At 39.6% G+C, this 16627-nt stretch overlaps 2 protein-coding genes across 3 annotated transcripts; both read left to right on the top strand.

Annotated features, from left to right (window-relative positions):
* Positions 1–299: 299 nt before the first annotated feature.
* Positions 300–13707, top strand: LOC103711857 (nuclear transport factor 2). Of its 2 annotated transcripts, none has more exons than XM_026806502.2 (9): positions 300–694; positions 889–1023; positions 9597–9903; positions 11066–11328; positions 11440–11626; positions 11706–11848; positions 11931–11996; positions 12502–12577; positions 13141–13707. In XM_026806502.2, the coding sequence occupies exons 1-9, from the start codon at positions 656–658 to the stop codon at positions 13362–13364; spliced, it is 1440 nt and encodes a 479-aa protein (XP_026662303.1). In that variant the 5' UTR covers positions 300–655; the 3' UTR covers positions 13365–13707. The 2 variants fall into 2 exon arrangements, with proteins under 2 accessions (XP_026662303.1, XP_008796383.1); XM_008798161.4 differs by having other exon boundaries at positions 11727–11848; positions 13141–13676.
* Positions 13708–14530: 823 nt separating this feature from the next.
* Positions 14531–16253, top strand: LOC103711856. Its single transcript, XM_008798160.3, has one exon. It carries the CDS (start codon positions 15037–15039, stop codon positions 15883–15885), a length of 849 nt encoding a protein of 282 aa, XP_008796382.1. The 5' UTR covers positions 14531–15036; the 3' UTR covers positions 15886–16253.
* The last annotated feature ends 374 nt before the right edge of the window (positions 16254–16627 follow it).

The raw sequence follows: 16627 nt of genomic DNA on the forward strand, positions 1-16627 counted from the left end.
TCCGAAATCAACGAAACGAAGAACGGAGCCTAGTACAGCTCGACCCACTGCCTAACCGTACCCACCCACACAAGCTCATTAAGACGGACGGTCCAGATTCCTCGACCTTTTGTCTCCCACTTATCTCAGTCTCGCGACGAAAGCTCCGCCGTCCTCCGCCCCCGATATCTCAAGCCACGCGAGCCTTTCAAAGTGGGTGACGCGTCGCGCATCGCGAGGATCGCATCAATCAGACGGTGGAGATCGCTTTTCAGCACTCCATCGGGGTCTTTCTTTTTAAACCCCGCTGAGCTCTAGGCGCAGAGAGAAACAGGGAGAGAGAGAGAGGGGATGGATAGGAAAGGGAGCGCTTTAAAAGCCGGATGGGAGAACGGAAAGGGAAGGACCCGGGGGAGAGATCTTTTGGAAGGATTCTAGGTTTCTTCAGGACTGGCAGTTCCTGTATCTCGATCTCCTTCTCTCCTTGAAATCCAAGATCAAAAGTCGAGCGGCGAGTCCCTCGACGGATCCTGGTTCTTGATCTCGAGGTTTCACCCTTGCCCTTCTTTCTGTTTCTCGCCGATCCTCGGTCTCTGCAGATCTAGGGTTTCGCGGCGAGGTTTTCTAGGGTTGAGGTTTTGGAAACGTAGAGGCTGTGTGCTTGTTGAGACCAGCAATGGCGGCCGCGTTTCCGGGTCAAGTCAGTGCCATCCAGGTAATCTAATCGATAACAGAAATGAAGGGCGTTAGAAGCTTTCGTTCTAATTAGCTTTGTTTATCTCCATTCTTACCTTGATTTTTGTCTTATTTTTCTTTCCTTTATTGCAGGTTTGGACCCTTTCTATGGCTCGGTGGAACTAACTATGTTTTTCATCATTTTATCTTAGATTTTTGTTTTCTTTGTTGCAGGTTGGGTCCTTTTTCGTGGGGCAGTACTATCATATTCTGCAGCAGCAGCCAAATCTTGTCTACCAGTTCTATAATGATGCGAGCACTGTGATGCGGGTCGATGGTGACAGAACTGAGACTGCCACGACAATGATGGTAGTTTCAATTAACGTCTAAATTAATCAAATGTTCTTGATAGTCATTCTTGAGGTTTTCTTTGTCTCAGATGGTGATTTGGAATTGTAGGTAACAAATGTTTGTTTTTTTCCTCTCTCAAACAGCTGTGGTTAGCTGAATGTTTGTGTGGTAATAATGCCTATCGGGTTTGTCTCTTTTTAGCTTTCTTACTGGTACCATTCAGATCCTAAGAAAAATGGCTAACGGAAGTGGTTGAGTGGGCATTATCACTACTGATGCTAATATATTTGTATTTTCAGTTTTTGGTTTTTCTGAGGGAAAAGCTGGTGATTCACCTTGTCTTTGTTCATGATTTATAAAAGAAACCTAAATTTTATCAGTGTGTTTGATTTTTATGTAGTGATTACTATTATAGGCCACATAAGTCCTCGTATCGAACTTTCTGTTCTGCTGTGGTCTGGGAGGTGATTAGAGAACATATGTTTGGGGTTGGGGGGGGGGGGGGTCCGGATTATAGTCAGTCAGTATTTGTCACACGCTGAGTGTCTTGGTCAACATGTAGCACATTGGATAAGACAACATATATTTGGTTGTTCCAGAAATAATCTGCCGCCATTTATGATATCTGGGTCACTTATTAGAGTTGTTCTAAAAAGAATCTGCTGCAATCCATAAGATTTCCTTATCTAGTTGAGGTTTTTAAGTTGGTGATCCATTGTCTTTTGTATAACTGTTTTCTTTAAGCAGTTCAAAATTTGAACTACTAAGCCCTCTGCGACCTCATTCTGAAACCCTCATCTCCAATTTGTATATACATGCATGTGTTGCACTATTAGGAAGAGCTATTTAGATTAAGTCAGAGGTGGGAAACGTTTTTTTTTTTTTTTTTTTTTTTTTTTTTTTTTTTTTTTCCTTTATCTGTTTTTACTTTCTTGACATAACTGATTTATTTATGTTGGAATCATCATATGTCGCATTTATATGGTCTAAAACACGGTCACTTGATTAAGAGGAAAGGTAAGAAGCCGTACCAAGCTTTCCATATGGGTTACCATGCATCGAAATCCACTTGTTTCAGTTCCTAAAATGTAGTGATTCGATATCTCACAACTGCTTGCTCTCTAGAACCAATGTTGATGGCTGGATTCCTTTGCTTGTCCTCTCCCATGAATCCCTTTGTTTGTTCATTGGGCAAATGGGCCACAGCTAATCTCTACCCCTTCCCTCTCTTGCTGTTTATCTCCTAACCCCGTTTTGCTTTTTATCACTAAATCCTCCTTTGTTCTTTCTGTAATTTTTCCCCTTTCCTCTGCTAACTCTTTCGGACTTGTAACAACCAATTCCTACCATTCTGTCAAACCTTTTCTAATTAAGGGAGACTAAGTTTTATCATTTTATGTGAGGATGAAGAGATATGGGATGTAGATATAAGAATAGGAAGGATGGGTTCTTGGCAAGGGAAGCAATGTGAGAGTAGAATGGGAGTGGGGGCTGAGTCTAGGTTGCTGTGGTTGAACAGGGAGAAACAAAAAATAGGAGAGGATAAGGAGATCACAGGATAATGAAGGTTGAGATTTTGAAAAGTTAAGTATAAAATGGATGTGTTAAAGGGGCTGGGGACTCGAGACATGGAAAAACAGTGAAGGAAGTGGGAGAGAATTAGAGCTCACATCTATCTAGTGTTTTAAGAGATATAAATGGTGGGAGAGAAAAGATGAGCGAGGGGCATTGGTTGGATATTGGGTGGATGTATTTTGAATAATATTGTTTTATTGCCTCGAAGTTGGAGTTATTGGTTTCAACTCAATCTTACCCAACTTTTGCGAGGATATCCACCTAGCACAAGGCATGGGGAGGAGTGGCAAAACTAGATGTTGCTTCCTAGTTTTACTCTAGGTATATTCGGAATAATATTGTTTTGGTGCCTAGGAGTTGGAATAGCTAGTGCCGTCTCAAGCTCTTCCAACTTTCATGCAGATATCGACCTATCGCAAGGAACGAGGAGAAGTGGCAAAACTAGGCATGACTTCCTAGTTTTGCTCCTTGACTAATGTAGGTCTACAACTTAATAAGAGCATGTCCATGGCTTGCAAGGGGGAAAATGATTGAACTAGTTATGGTACTTATCCTAATACTTTTTAATGAAATAAAACCATTTAATGTGAATCTTTCTAGCACAAGCTCTACGAGTCTTGCAAATAAGGAAAATTTTTGCCAACTATAAATGTTTAACGTAACAAATGCTTATTCATAATTTTATGAAAGTACTATTTGCTTGTGACAAAGATTGAGAATAGGCCAAGGTGGAGAATGAAATAAATGATTTGTTTCTTTAACATGTAGTTTATTACAAAGGTTGATCTTGAAATTGCTTTATAAGATCCGAAAAGTTTTCTAGACGAAGTTCTTACAACATCCAAGATCCTTGTCAATCGAGCAAGGAACCTAATTGAAGGCCATTGTTTTGATGGCATGATCACCTGTGCTCCATCCAATGATGATGACTGAACTAAGATTGTATCTACATCATCTCTGCCAGGGGTATGTTTGGTTGGGGGAAAGTGGCGGAAGTTGAAGTGACCCACGTGGGGTGATTTCGGCCCCTCCCTGTAAAGTCATTGTAGTGGGTTTATAATTACAATTTATTGAAAGAGGGTGAATTCTCAAACATGCCAAACTGCACTGCAACCGTCACTTTAAGCAACCAAACAACATGAAGGGCTCGTTTGGTTCGCGGGAAAAGGAGGGAAAGTGTGGTTAACGGGAAAGTAATGAGATGCCTCTTGTTTGGTTGAAGTTTTCAAAGGAGAGAGACAGAAAAGTTGTATTTCCATGGAAATATGATTCCCACATTTCGAGCTCGTTTGGTTCGCGGGAAGCATTTTTTCTTCTAGAAATATGATTTCTGAAAAGCAGATTCCTGGAAAGAGGATGCATAGAAAAGTATTTTTGGTATGTTTGGTTGACAGTGGGAAAGTGACAGATTTTCAAAGTGCTTATATTTGGTTGGCCATCCACTTTTTAGAAAAAGTTATGTAATTTCTATTATACCCTTAATAAAAATTAGGTCTTTAATGCCTCTTTAATGCTAAAGGGCCTTTTTGGAAAAAAATAAGAATGGAGTGATTTTCGGCTCATGAAAAAGTAACTTTTTCATGTTTTTCATGGAAGAGATTTTCTCATAAAACGTGTGAATCATATTCGTATGGGAATACAACTTTTCCGTCTCTCTTCTTTGAAAACTCCAACCAAACAAAAGGCATCTCATTACTTTTTCGTTGACCACATTTTCACCCCTTCTTTTTCCGCGAACCAAACAAGCCCCTTATGGAAAAGTCTTTCTCATGAGAAACATGAAAAAGTTACTTTTCCATGAGTCGGAAATCACTCTACTTTTATTTTTTTTTTCAAAAAGGCCCTTCAACATTAAAGAAGCATTAAAGACCTAAGTTTTATTGAGGGTATAATAAAAATTATCTATAACTTTTTCAGAAAAGTGGATGGTCAACCAAACATAAGCATTCTGAAAATCTGTCACCTTCCCATGGTCAACCAAACATGCCAAAAGTACTTTTTCAGGCATCCTCTTTCTAGGAATCTGCTTTCCAGAAATTAAATTTCTAGGAGGAAAAATACTTCCCACGAGCCAAACGAGCCCGAAGTTATGGCTTCAGGGGAAAACCTACTTCAAGGTGCCCACTTCTAGGCGGCCAAACATTCCCAAGTTTAAAATAAACAAATAGAGGTATAGGAATAGAAATACGTGTTCTGAGAGTTTACCTCACATCTCATATAGTATTTGAACCGTCACCCTGCTATCTTTTCCATCCTATTCACTTACGGAGGTAGTATTAGTGTACCAATAAATTAATTATAGATTGATCGTTTGCGTGCTGCAAGCAAAGATTGATCATTTGTGTGTGCAATCAACTTGGATTACAATGGGGCAAATTTGTGAGCCAACACAAATGTTTCAAAAGCTTGTAAGTGACAAATGAATGATCGAGAGACCAACCAATGCCTAGGTGTTTGCCTAGAGGTCAAGGTGGCCCTACGATCAATTGTTTTTAAACAAAATAATGAATAAAAAGAAAAATAAAATGCATTTATATTCCAACAAATGGAACATAATGTTTGGTAAGTCGTTAGAAACTATCAATCAACAACTTTCAGTATTAATTTATATAAGTCATTCTTATCCTTGTTACTTAAACATGCTACAAAATGTTAAGGCCAGTGCCTAGGCGGCTTGTCCAGACAATCAAGATAAGCCCACCTAGGAGTAGGGGTGAAAATGAGCCGAGCCAAATATGAGGCTGCTTGGGCTTTGCCTGCTATGTAAAAAGGATGCTCAAGCTTGGTTTGAGCTTGGGCTTTGCCTGCTATGTAAAAAGGATGCTCAAGCTTGGTTCAAGCTCAAGATGAGATTCGCACAAGTTGTGCAAGCTCGCTCGTAAAAGTTTTGACATGAATGTCTATTGAGCCAAGCCAACCTTCTTTTCATTTTTTGCAAGCTATTTAATTAACTATTTTCCTAGAATAACGCAAATAAAAGTTTACGTTGCCACAAAAGGGAGGTGGTCCTATTAGGACTATAGGGAGAATCTTTAATTAAGATTTTTCTCCTCAAGTCTCCTCTCTGTGCCCCTCTCTTGCTATGTCCATCTTCAACTTTCAGCTGGAGCCTAGTTCGTACAAATTTTCTTTCTTTCACAGTTCAGATTTTGGAGCAAGTTTTTCGAAAGAAGTACATTGGTTTACCAATTCTAGTTCTCAGGAAACTCTTACTAAACTGGGGAACCTATCCTAGTAACTACATAGGAACATAAACGATTCAAACTATTTGTGAATATCTCGAGATGAGCTCAGTAATGGGCTTACTTGTCCTAGCTAAGAAATTAGTCGATCTTGGACAGAGCTTAGAGCTAGGCTCATAAATGAGCAAAGGTTGAAAATTTGCGGCTTGCAAAATAATATCGAGAAGCTTGGCTTGGCTTGGCAAGAAGCTTGGCTTATATGAGGCTAGTTTGAATTGCTGATTTTTAGTTTTGCTCGAGCTTGAGTGAAGCTTGAATAGCTCTCTTCTATACCGAACCAGGCCTAAGTAGTTCAGTACTTGAGGTAGCTCGGCTCAGCTCATTGGCATGCCTACAGCTATTTGTGTATTTTAGGAAAACTTGTGAAATTAGAAACTAAATTAATGCTTTATAATTTGGTAATTTATGAAAGTTATTATCTAATACTAGAGTTTATGGTCATCAAGAGTCAGTTATGAGCATATGGTCCAGCATGTCAAATATTGTCACAGGCTAAGTTAGGGATTTTTATTTTATTTTAATGTTTTATGTTTTTGAAGTTGTTTGGGTGTTTCCTTATGCGGTCTATGTGGTTTATTATAAATGGAAAGATGGAGGTGGAAAATCTTTAGGATTTTTTCCTTGCGTTGCATGTAACTGTACTTAAGCTTGACGAGAGTCAACGTCATAAACTCTCCGTATGTTGTCTAGGGTGTCAGCTATTGCTAATGTTTACTTCTTCCATATACATCAGGTCTGACATCAAATGAGGTTTTAGTTATAGAGTTCAATTTTCTCGTCCTTTGAATCACATCAAATGCAAACCAAAGTGTTGTAAACTTTGAAACTTGGATAAGCAAGACATGCCCACATATATTATATGTGTTCGAATAAAATTTAAATAAAAAATTAGTAAACTTAAGCGGTATTGGCATGGCTGCCATTTTTCATTTTTCAATTTATTAAAAATTGAAACAAGTTTCTCTTTTTCTCTGAAAGCCAAAAACTCGACTGGTGATATGGTGATAGTGGTGGAGATGGTGGTTGTGTGGCAATTGGTGGTGCTAGGAGGCAGGCAGTGGTGTTGGTTGGCGGCGATTGGTGCCGGTGGCTGTGGTTGGCGGGCGGCAGTGATGTGCGGAGAGTGGTGGCAAGCGATGTCTTGCAGCAGTGGCAAGCATAGGTGGCATCCAGCGATGGCGGTGGTGGGTGGTGGGGGTGGTGGTAGGCTGTTGCTAGTTTTCAAGAAGTTAAAACCATATTTTCTGGTTTCAACAATTTTGAGAAAGTTGTTGCTGGTTTCGAAAAACTAAAAATGGAATCTAGGTTACCAAACACCTGTTCTGCCTTGGTTTCTATGTTTTAGGAAAAGAAACTGAAAATTGGAATCTGGCAGCCATGCAGAATGGAGCCTTAGTTCGAGATGGATTTATAATTGGATTAGGAAAATGATTAAACCTAGTTCCCTCACTGAGCTTGCCTCTCTAGAAATGATCTTTGGTTGAGTTTTAAAATTAGTAATCTAATGGAACACAAGGAAATTTTTAAGTTGTTGATGTAGAGGTGGTAACTAGTAATATATCTTTATGATACTTCACTTTCTCATTAAAGAATTGAAGGCACATGCTCTTTATTAGAGTTTCTGAAATCCTTATGTTGTTATTTAATAAGAAAGCTTGAAACTTAGGCTATTGGCTTCTATAGTTGAAAACAGTCTTAAATGCTCACAGCTTCAAAATATGATCTCTTTTAAGTTCAATACTTGTTAAGAGCTTCTGATCTGCTCTGAAAGTGTATGGATATATGGAAGGAAATTGTATGGATATATGGAAGGTTCTGTCGTATACAAAACAGTAAGGACCATGTTAGATATTTTAATAATTAGAGTTGCAACTGTATCGATCAGATTTTTTTTTCTTTTGTAACAAAAATGTGCAAACACATATAGCATACATCTGCTAGGTATAAGAAAATTGAGGTTGATTATGTTAGAATTATAGGTGTTGCACAAATTTGGTAAGCATCTAAATCACCAAAACCTGATATGCTATTTTTTTTTGACGTTAAATAGGTGTCACAATATCATATCTGCTTGCTGAGGCTCTGGTCCAGATATCTTCGTTAATATGGTTTTCATAGTTTTTATTGTGACTAGAAGGTTTATCTCCAACTCAAGGAACAGCGATAGCTAAGCATTGACAGCACAATTATGAGATGCGAAGAGATGCCACTGACAAAACCAAGAAGTTGGATCAATTTATAGGGATGCCCAGTGGGCTTGTGGAGATATTGAGATATGTCAAGAATTCATCTTCTTCCTCTGTTCTGGAAGGTAAAGGAATTGTATGGTGCCACTGTGTTTGAATAGTTGAACTGAACATCCCGGTAGAAGAAATGATTAACTAGTTCAGCACAATAGAAGATGATGACTATGAGCTTCTGGTTTTCTAGATCCTGGTCAATGGGTCACTGATTTGAAATTTCTGGATAACTTGCTAACTTGTTTGTTAAGGTTACATTGCCTTGATGGTTTTGGCATTAGAATATATCCTAAGCTGATCATTGGTCTGTGGGATAGCTATTGCTGGTTCAGATACTCCAGAATGACAAGTAAAAGAAAATTGTAGGCAGAAAACAGCAACATCCTTCTGACAATGCTTATATAGGACATCCCAAGGACCAAGGCGATTATATTACTTAATTTTCTTGGCCAAAACTTTCTGAAATGCAACCATTATTTAACTGTTGCGAAAAGTGCAAGGCTAGAAAAACCAGACTGATTATGGGTATTACTCAGATGCTTCCTACTCTATTATTGATTTGTCACCTATTAATGTAGAATTTTAAATGGGCTACTAGGTTGCAGAAATATGATTGGCTTTATGCAAAATGTATGCTCACTTTTGGTGGAACATATAAAAGTTAGATAACAGGTGCTAAATCAATATCGGTGCACTGCTTTGTTCTTAAATAATCTCCGAGAGCAAGAGATTCTTGGATAGGATAATCATTCAATATGATTGGGTTAAACGCTGCTTAGATCTTATCTTATGAGGTGCCTCGGTGCTGAAAGTCCGAGTTTGAGATTGATTCTTTGAGGAGAAGAAAATTGAATTGGGTGTTCATGAGAGCAGAGTGTATCGTTTGGACATTTTTTTATTAAAGATCTGGAAAAGCAATTTTACAAAAAATGGTCATATTCTCTGAGCTGCATATGCCTACAAATACTACTTGGAGGTGTCTTGCTATTTCCAGAATCAATTTTGGTGTTCTATGACTTCAGGAAATCTTCTTATGTGCATTCTTTCTTGTCTGCTCTAGTTAATAATGTTCTATGTTGCAGACTAGGGCATTAGCTTGGTGGTGTAAATCTTTATGTTCTTGATTGCACTAATAGTTAATTGATAGCATCGGCATTGGTTTGTTTTTTTTCTTTTTATTTTTAAATGTATGTTAGAATATTTTTTAGCATTTATTATGTTAGCAACATCTGTAACATCAACATTATATGGGCTTGTATGTAACTATCCATCTGTCTGTCAGCAGAATCTGATTTTTTTTCTCCTGCAATATGTGTGGGTAATTTCCTCCAAAGTTTAACCTTAAAGCGAGGTTAATGTGAGTTTATTTTAATTAATGGTGTCTTCACACAGGCACATGCATGTACATACATGTATCTGTAAAATTATGTATATATGTTCATTCATATGTATATAGGTGTATATGTTAAAGTTTCACCCTGCAGTATTTGCATTTGCATGACTGATTTGTGTAATGTGACATTATCTTTTGCAGCAAATCCATTCTCTAATCATGTCCTTGAATTTTACTGGGATTGAGATCAAGACTGCCCATTCTCTGAATTCTTGGAATGGAGGTGTCCTCTTGATGGTTTCTGGTTTTGTACAAACTGGGGCCTATAATGCTAGAAGGGAATTCGTTCAGACATTCTTCCTTGCTCCACAGGAGAAAGGATATTTTGTTCTGAATGACATCTTTCACTTCCTCGATGAGGAACAATTGCATCAGCATCCATCGGCCATATTAGCCCATAACAATTATGAGAACAATTCAAATATGTCCAGTTCAGTTCCTGAGGCAGGTATGGTTCCATGATCGAACATGTTCTCATTGTTTAATTTTGGATCTATCTTATTTCAGTTTGCTATATGACAGTGGAGGCATAATTAATACAACCTGTATTCAACTGAAAATTAACAATTGACTTGCAACCTGTACCTATAAAAGTATATGACTGTTTACTTCAAGGGGTTGTTACTTTGTTCTCTCCTGTTTCTTTAGTGTAAAGCTTGAGGGTCATGCTTCTCAATCATTCTTTGGATTGAACTGCAACATTTTTTTGTACTTAATTTTTAGATATTTTCTGTACCATTTATTTGATACATCAATAGGTTTTGTTTATTTATTCACTTCAATGATTCATAATTTGACTCGGAATATCTTCAAAGAGGAATCAGTTTTGACTTTATGCATTTTTATTTGTAGTCCAGGTTAGCACTGTTTTAAGTCTCTTTGCTATCAACACCATCAAAGTTTTTGCAGGTCAAGACCGTAAATATATTATCTATGAATTGTATAAGATTTTCGTTTACATGCAAATGCCCCACACTTTTAACTAACTATAAGGTTTCTGTAGTTGCCTGGATGTTATTTCAGTTTGGGCTTTCCTGATCAACTGGTAATTTTCTAGGCGTCCTCCGCTGATGACATTATTCTGTTGCAGAATTGCTTATAAATTGCTTTGAACCTAAGAACCTATAAGTTCCTAAAATACTGAAGGGTCAGTAATCAGTGCAAAGGCCTGATAGTGAAATAGTCTTGGCATGCAATAAACAAGAATTTAGGTGTCACTTGTTGATGGTGCTGGACCTGGCATTGGCATGGTACAAACCATGCCATGCCTCTGCTTCGTCCTCACTGGCATGGGAACATACCAAGCACTTCTTTACAGCCAATATCGTGGCATTGCCATATGCCAACAAGGCATTGGCCTGGTATGTATTATGCAAGCTGCGCCATGCCATGCCTTGCCCACTGTTACTTAAATGTGTGGCACTCAAAATTCATGCTACTAGAAAATTGAATCTTTAATTATTTCAATATTGGTGAGACATTCAGAATCTTCTCCAACTTAAATTCATGAGATTGCTTTCTGCAGCTATTACACATCGCTCAATTTGTTGTCTTTAACATTTCATTTGCAATTCAGTCTCTCAGACACTAGAAAATGATGGCTTTGGCAGTTTCTGACTACATATTGGGAGGAGAAATTCAAAGCAAGGAATATGTGGCTCCAGTTCAGGCAGGAGAAACTGATATTGTTGATAACTACAGCATCATTGATTCACAGCACCAAGTTGGCGAGCCTGATGACCGAGTAGACGATACGCCTGCAGAAGATCCTGTTATTTCATTTTCAAATGCAATCAACATTGTGCAGGACCCATCTCCTGCCCCTGCAGTGGAGCACGTGGGAGAACCACGAAAGCATACCTATGCTTCTATTGTACTTAGTTCTCCTCTTATCATACTATTGTTATTTCTATGTTATTTGTCAGGGTTGATTTTTCTTTCATCTCTTTATTGTTTAGCATTTATAATGCTGTGACTTTGGCAGCTGCGAATTTCGAAACACCAACCTAGCAACTCTGCATCACACCGGGCTTCTTTAGGCAAGCCTGCTTTGGTGGCTTCCGAGTGGCTTCAAGCACCCCAAGCAACTCCCCAAGAGTCCTATCCTTCATTGTTAACGGTACCTGAGAAGTCCAGTGCAGAAATGGTGGATGAAGCTATTACACCAGAAGGTGATGGTTCTATTTCCCCTAAACACTCCTATTTACATACAAAACACGTGTACAGTGGTAATAAATTTTGATACGTTAGGTTTGTCCTTGTTCATCACAGGTGAAGAGAAGTCCGTTTATGTCGGAAATCTGCCCTCTTCTGTATCTGCATCTGATCTTGAGAATGAATTCAAGAACTTCGGTAGACTCAAGCCTGATGGTGTTGCCGTCAGGAGCCGCAAGGTCCTTGATGATTGCTTTATTTCTTCTACTTACCTAGAAAGGAATCTAACATCAAGTTGACTGCATTTATGGGAGATTACAGGATTCTGGTGGTCACTATGCCTTTGTTGAATTTGAGGATGCTGCTGCTGTTCAGAATGCACTTAAGGTTGGTCGCATGTATTTTTAATGGGATTGGAGACACATAGATTAATTCCCCATGGAAAGCCTTGCAGACATTTGCTCTATTCCATGCATGACCTAAAAATGGTTATTTTTTAAAACAATCAAGTTAATTGAAAGGTTACTGGAAATATTCTGTACTTGACATCGTTGCCTTTGTGAAGATTCCGACAGTTGGGTAATACTACTGCATGTTGGTTGTTGTGTACTAGGAGTCTGATATAAATACTTGGACGTTGTACTGAATGGACTTTCTCTATGTTTTCTTTTATATTTTTAAAACTTTATTATTGTTTGTTTGAAATAATGGGCATCCATGTATGATTTTTCCTTAAATATGTAGCTAAGATAATGATGTTTCAACATTTTTTTTGGCATATTTGTGTCAGGAGAATCTAGAATTCCATTGTATACCTTCATCTGTTTTAGATTTGTCTACAGCTTAAAGGGCCATATTCATTATCTTTTGACATCGCTATCTCTTTATCCAGGCATCTCCAATACAGTTAAATGGGCGGCAAATATATGTGGAGGAGCGGAGACCCAACAGTGGAATATCACGGGGAAGTAAGTTACTTCTTATCTATCGCTGCTTAAAAAATCTGAGACTATCATTGTTAGTGCCATCTCGCAGGGTTTTATAATAGAAATTATTTAAGTTCCGAGACATCAAGTTCGATATCTGTCTTCACCAAAATGCACTTTTATGTGATGGAATACCCTCCCTTTAATCCTTTTCGAATTTTCCACAATTTTTTCTGGAATCCCACTTGATTGGAAATACTAGGAAATAACTTCTTAAGGTTTTGTTTCACCAAAAAATTTGTTTTATCATGATAAAGTATATTTTGTGAAGCTGTGTAGATCAAGATGTTGAAATGAGCAAGACAGTGCAAGCGTCAAAAACTTTGTCGCATGAACTGCAAATACGTGGGATTCTAGTTTACCTACTGCTGATTACTGATAAATGTTCTATATTTTCTGTATCATGCAAGAAGTATTTTATGCCATTAAAATTCTAGAGAGCATTTTGTATATGCATAAATAGGATGCTTTTAAATTCCCGTATATCAATTATGATCGACTTAGATTGGTGGTTCCTTTGCTGTTATTTGTCTCTTTTTGGGCAGGAAGAGGTAGAGGTAGGGGTGGATACCAGTCAGGTGTCCCAAGGGGACGCTTCGGTGGTAGGAGCTTGGGGAGGAAGGGCGGAGCAGAGAACAATGACAGGGACTACATTGGTAGGCCGAGGGGAAATGGGTTCCATCAGCGAGGCCCACGCCAAGAAAGGGGCATATTGGGAAGTCAAGATACGAGGAATGGGCAGCAGCACTCATCAGTAGCTGCAGCTTAGGTATCGGGAGTTCGTAGGTACTTGTAAGGGTGTTGAAGCATGGCCCCTTTTCCCAGCATGCTCGTGGTTGTCCTTAGCTTGGGAAATGTGATCCTCAATTTTCGTATCACATTTACTAAGCTGCAAAAGGCCCCAGTGAAGTTGGAAATATATGGTTTAGATTTTGACTTTGAGATGTTCCTTTAATTTGTTGAAAGGTTTTTGAAAGATATACAAGAGATACCTTTGGTTACTTTAGTTTATTGATGCCTTCTTGATGCATAATGTTCTGTTTGATTGAGTGGAAAAATTTTCGAGATTCATTTGTTTTTACAATGATCAGTATTATCTGTTTCTACATAAATCCTTTTAGCTCATCATCTTTTGCATCTGATATCTATAATCATGCTTTTATAACAATTCCTTCTCCCGGATTGGGAACTAGTGAACCTAGAGGACATTCGGTGGAACGACTTCCTGGGTGGCTTCTGCCCTGCTGGTGTAAGTTTCGGAGCTAGGTAAAAAATGATCATATGGTGCAGCCTGTGCATATAATTTCTCCGCTTTTATGTACCCATTCAAGCTGATAATTATGGTTTAGGTCTCGTTTGGTCGAGTTTTTGAGAAAGTAACTTTTTGACCCTTCAAAAAGTTGTTTTCGCTTTGTTAGAAAGTTAAAATATTTTTTGAGAGAAGTTCCAAAATGAGGATTTTTTTGAAAAAAAATACTTTTAGCATTAGTTGGGAAGCTGTTTTGATTTATTATTTTTTTTAGATCAAAATATTCATGATAAAATATTTTACTTAAAAAAATATTTTTTTATATTATAGAAATTTGCAAGAGCTTTAAAAAAGGAAACAAGAAATGGTTTTTTCGTTATATTATATTGTAATACATTAATATTTTACATTATATAATATTAAATTATGTTATATTATTATACTATAGTATATAATATTATATTACTTATATTATAATAATATTATGTTATATTATAGTAATATTATACTAGTATTAATATATATTATATTTTATTATATTCTGTTGCATAATATTATGTAATATTTTTTACGGTCATTTTGTTATACTATAAGTATTTTATAAGTTTGTTTACTAAAAGGTGCTTTATAAATATAATTATTAAACAACAAATAATTTTTTATAAAAACTCTACTTATTTCTAAAATTTTTATTTCCAACAGCTTTGTCAAACAGAGCTTAGTCTTAGACATCTAGTTGATGTGCCTAAAAATGTGCAGGTGCTCGTAGTCTTCGTGCTACCAGGAGTTGCTCATCCTTCGTCACATTTCTATCGTCTTGTTGAGATTTGTGTTTCGCAGAACATTTCTTGTATTTAAAACGAAAAAGGAAACGATTTTTAAGGCATCTCAAGAGTCATTGGGTTGTCAGCGGGGATCCCAAACGACAACAGCCTCCTAACCACGTTTGCGATTGTTCAATTATGTTAACGCAAAGCATGAACCGAAAGAAAATTATGGACCACTCAACGGGGAGGGGAACGGCCATCCCACCTGTCCGACCAAATATAGCCCATGATTTGGATGGTGAATTTAAGAGGGAAAATCCCTGCTCCAGATCCTTGGCTGTAAAATCCCTCTGCTCTGCGCCCAAGCCCTCGAATAATATCTCCTCCTCTTCGTCTCGCTCTGTGTCCGCCCCCCCACAGCCCCCATGCCGTGGGGCGGCAGCTCCGAGGTGGACGAGGAACCCTCCGCCTCGGCCGTCCCGTGCCACCTCCTTGAGCTGACGGTGATCTCGGCCCAGGACCTGTTCCCCGCGACGGCCCGGTCCATGCGGGCCTACGCGACGGCCTGGGTCCACCCGGACAGGAAGCTGTTGACGCGGACGGACCGTGCCGGCCGTACCGACCCCACCTGGAACGACAAGCTCGTCTTCCGCGTGGACGCCGCCTTCCTCCTCTCCGTCACCTCCGCCGTCACCGTCGACATCTTCGCTGCACGCCGCCGCCTCAGCCCCCGCCTCCGAGACCCCCACCTCGGCACCGTCCGCGTCCTCCTCTCCGCCTTCCGCCCCGAACCCGGCTCCCGCCGCTTCGCCGCCCTCCAGGTCCGACGCCCGAACTCGCTCCGCCCCCAGGGCATCCTCAACGTCGGCATCGCCCTCCTCGACGGCCTCGCCTACGTCGACCGGATGGTCCCCCTCCACGACGACATCGGCGAGCCCTACGCCTTCGCCTACAAGGACCTCGAGGCCCTCTCCATGGAGCGCAGGGCAGGGGAGGAAAGCAGCCCGAGGCGTTCGGCAGCTTCGATGTTTGTCGGCGGCGGCGGAGCCGAAGAGTGGATGGTGGAGAAAAGCGGATCGGTGGAGAGCTGGATAGGGGAGAAGGAGCAGGAGGCGCTGGAGTCGAAGCTGGAGTTGTGGAAGTCGGAGCTGTCGCCGGATTACTACGATATCGGCGACCGGTCCCTCGGCGGCCGGAGGAAGAGGCGGCGAAAGGGGACGGGCGGCTTCCGGAGCCTGTCCTGCTTTTGCGGTGGAACCACCAAGTGGGCATAACAATGATGACGACCAATAGCAAGCGAGGAAGGGGAGGAGAAGCGATGGTTATGATGGATGGGTTAATGGTCCGTTCTTTTGATGGGTTTGGCTTTGCATGCTCTCAGACGTTGAAAGGGTAGAGGCTCGTTTTTTTTGTTTCATATATAAGGTTTTACTTTAGGAAGAGCGGACCACGTTGAAAGATTACTGCCTGTACCATGAAAAGCTCCATGCAGTAGCCGCACATGCCGCCTGCTCCCAACCTTGTACATATTCTCTTCTTCTTCTTCGTTTGATCAAGGCAATGTACTGTTTTCCAAATTGACGAGATAAACTAAGAGAATATGATATGGCCCTAGAGGATATGCACCAATCTATTAAGAAAAGGCCATCCTCGTTCGAACTTTCTTTCTGCTCTGCTTCTAACGCCAACGTTTGTGGTTGTAATTTCCCTGAGCTGTAATGGGTTTTTAACCCTCTCGCGCCAAAAAAATGCAAAAGAGAAAAAGATACGCATACATACAGCAGGAGGTAAAAAAGGCAAATGTGGAGTCGAGCTGGTTTAAGAATAATTTCACTAGTAGAAAGATGTCTTCTTTTTTTTTTTTTTTTGCTACGAAGCGTTGATGTTAAATAATCAATATTCAATTGAACACCAGGGTGAAAATCTGGTTTAAACTTCCCCCCACCCACCTTTCCTTTTTGTTTTTTTCTTTGTTTTCTTCTGGTGGGAGGCGTACCCCGAACTAAGGAGACAATC

The sequence above is a fragment of the Phoenix dactylifera genome, chromosome 17 (assembly GCF_009389715.1).
Source record: "Phoenix dactylifera cultivar Barhee BC4 chromosome 17, palm_55x_up_171113_PBpolish2nd_filt_p, whole genome shotgun sequence".
Lineage (NCBI taxonomy): Eukaryota > Viridiplantae > Streptophyta > Magnoliopsida > Arecales > Arecaceae > Phoenix > Phoenix dactylifera.

Coding starts and splice junctions, on each gene's coding strand:
- LOC103711857 (XM_026806502.2), top strand. CDS start 656: ATGGCGGCCGCGTTTCCGGGTCAAGTCAGTGCCATCCAG. Junction 695..888: donor GTCAAGTCAGTGCCATCCAG/GTAATCTAATCG, acceptor TCTTTGTTGCAG/GTTGGGTCCTTTTTCGTGGG. Junction 12,578..13,140: donor CAGTGGAATATCACGGGGAA/GTAAGTTACTTC, acceptor CTTTTTGGGCAG/GAAGAGGTAGAGGTAGGGGT.
- LOC103711856 (XM_008798160.3), top strand. CDS start 15,037: ATGCCGTGGGGCGGCAGCTCCGAGGTGGACGAGGAACCCTCCGCCTCG.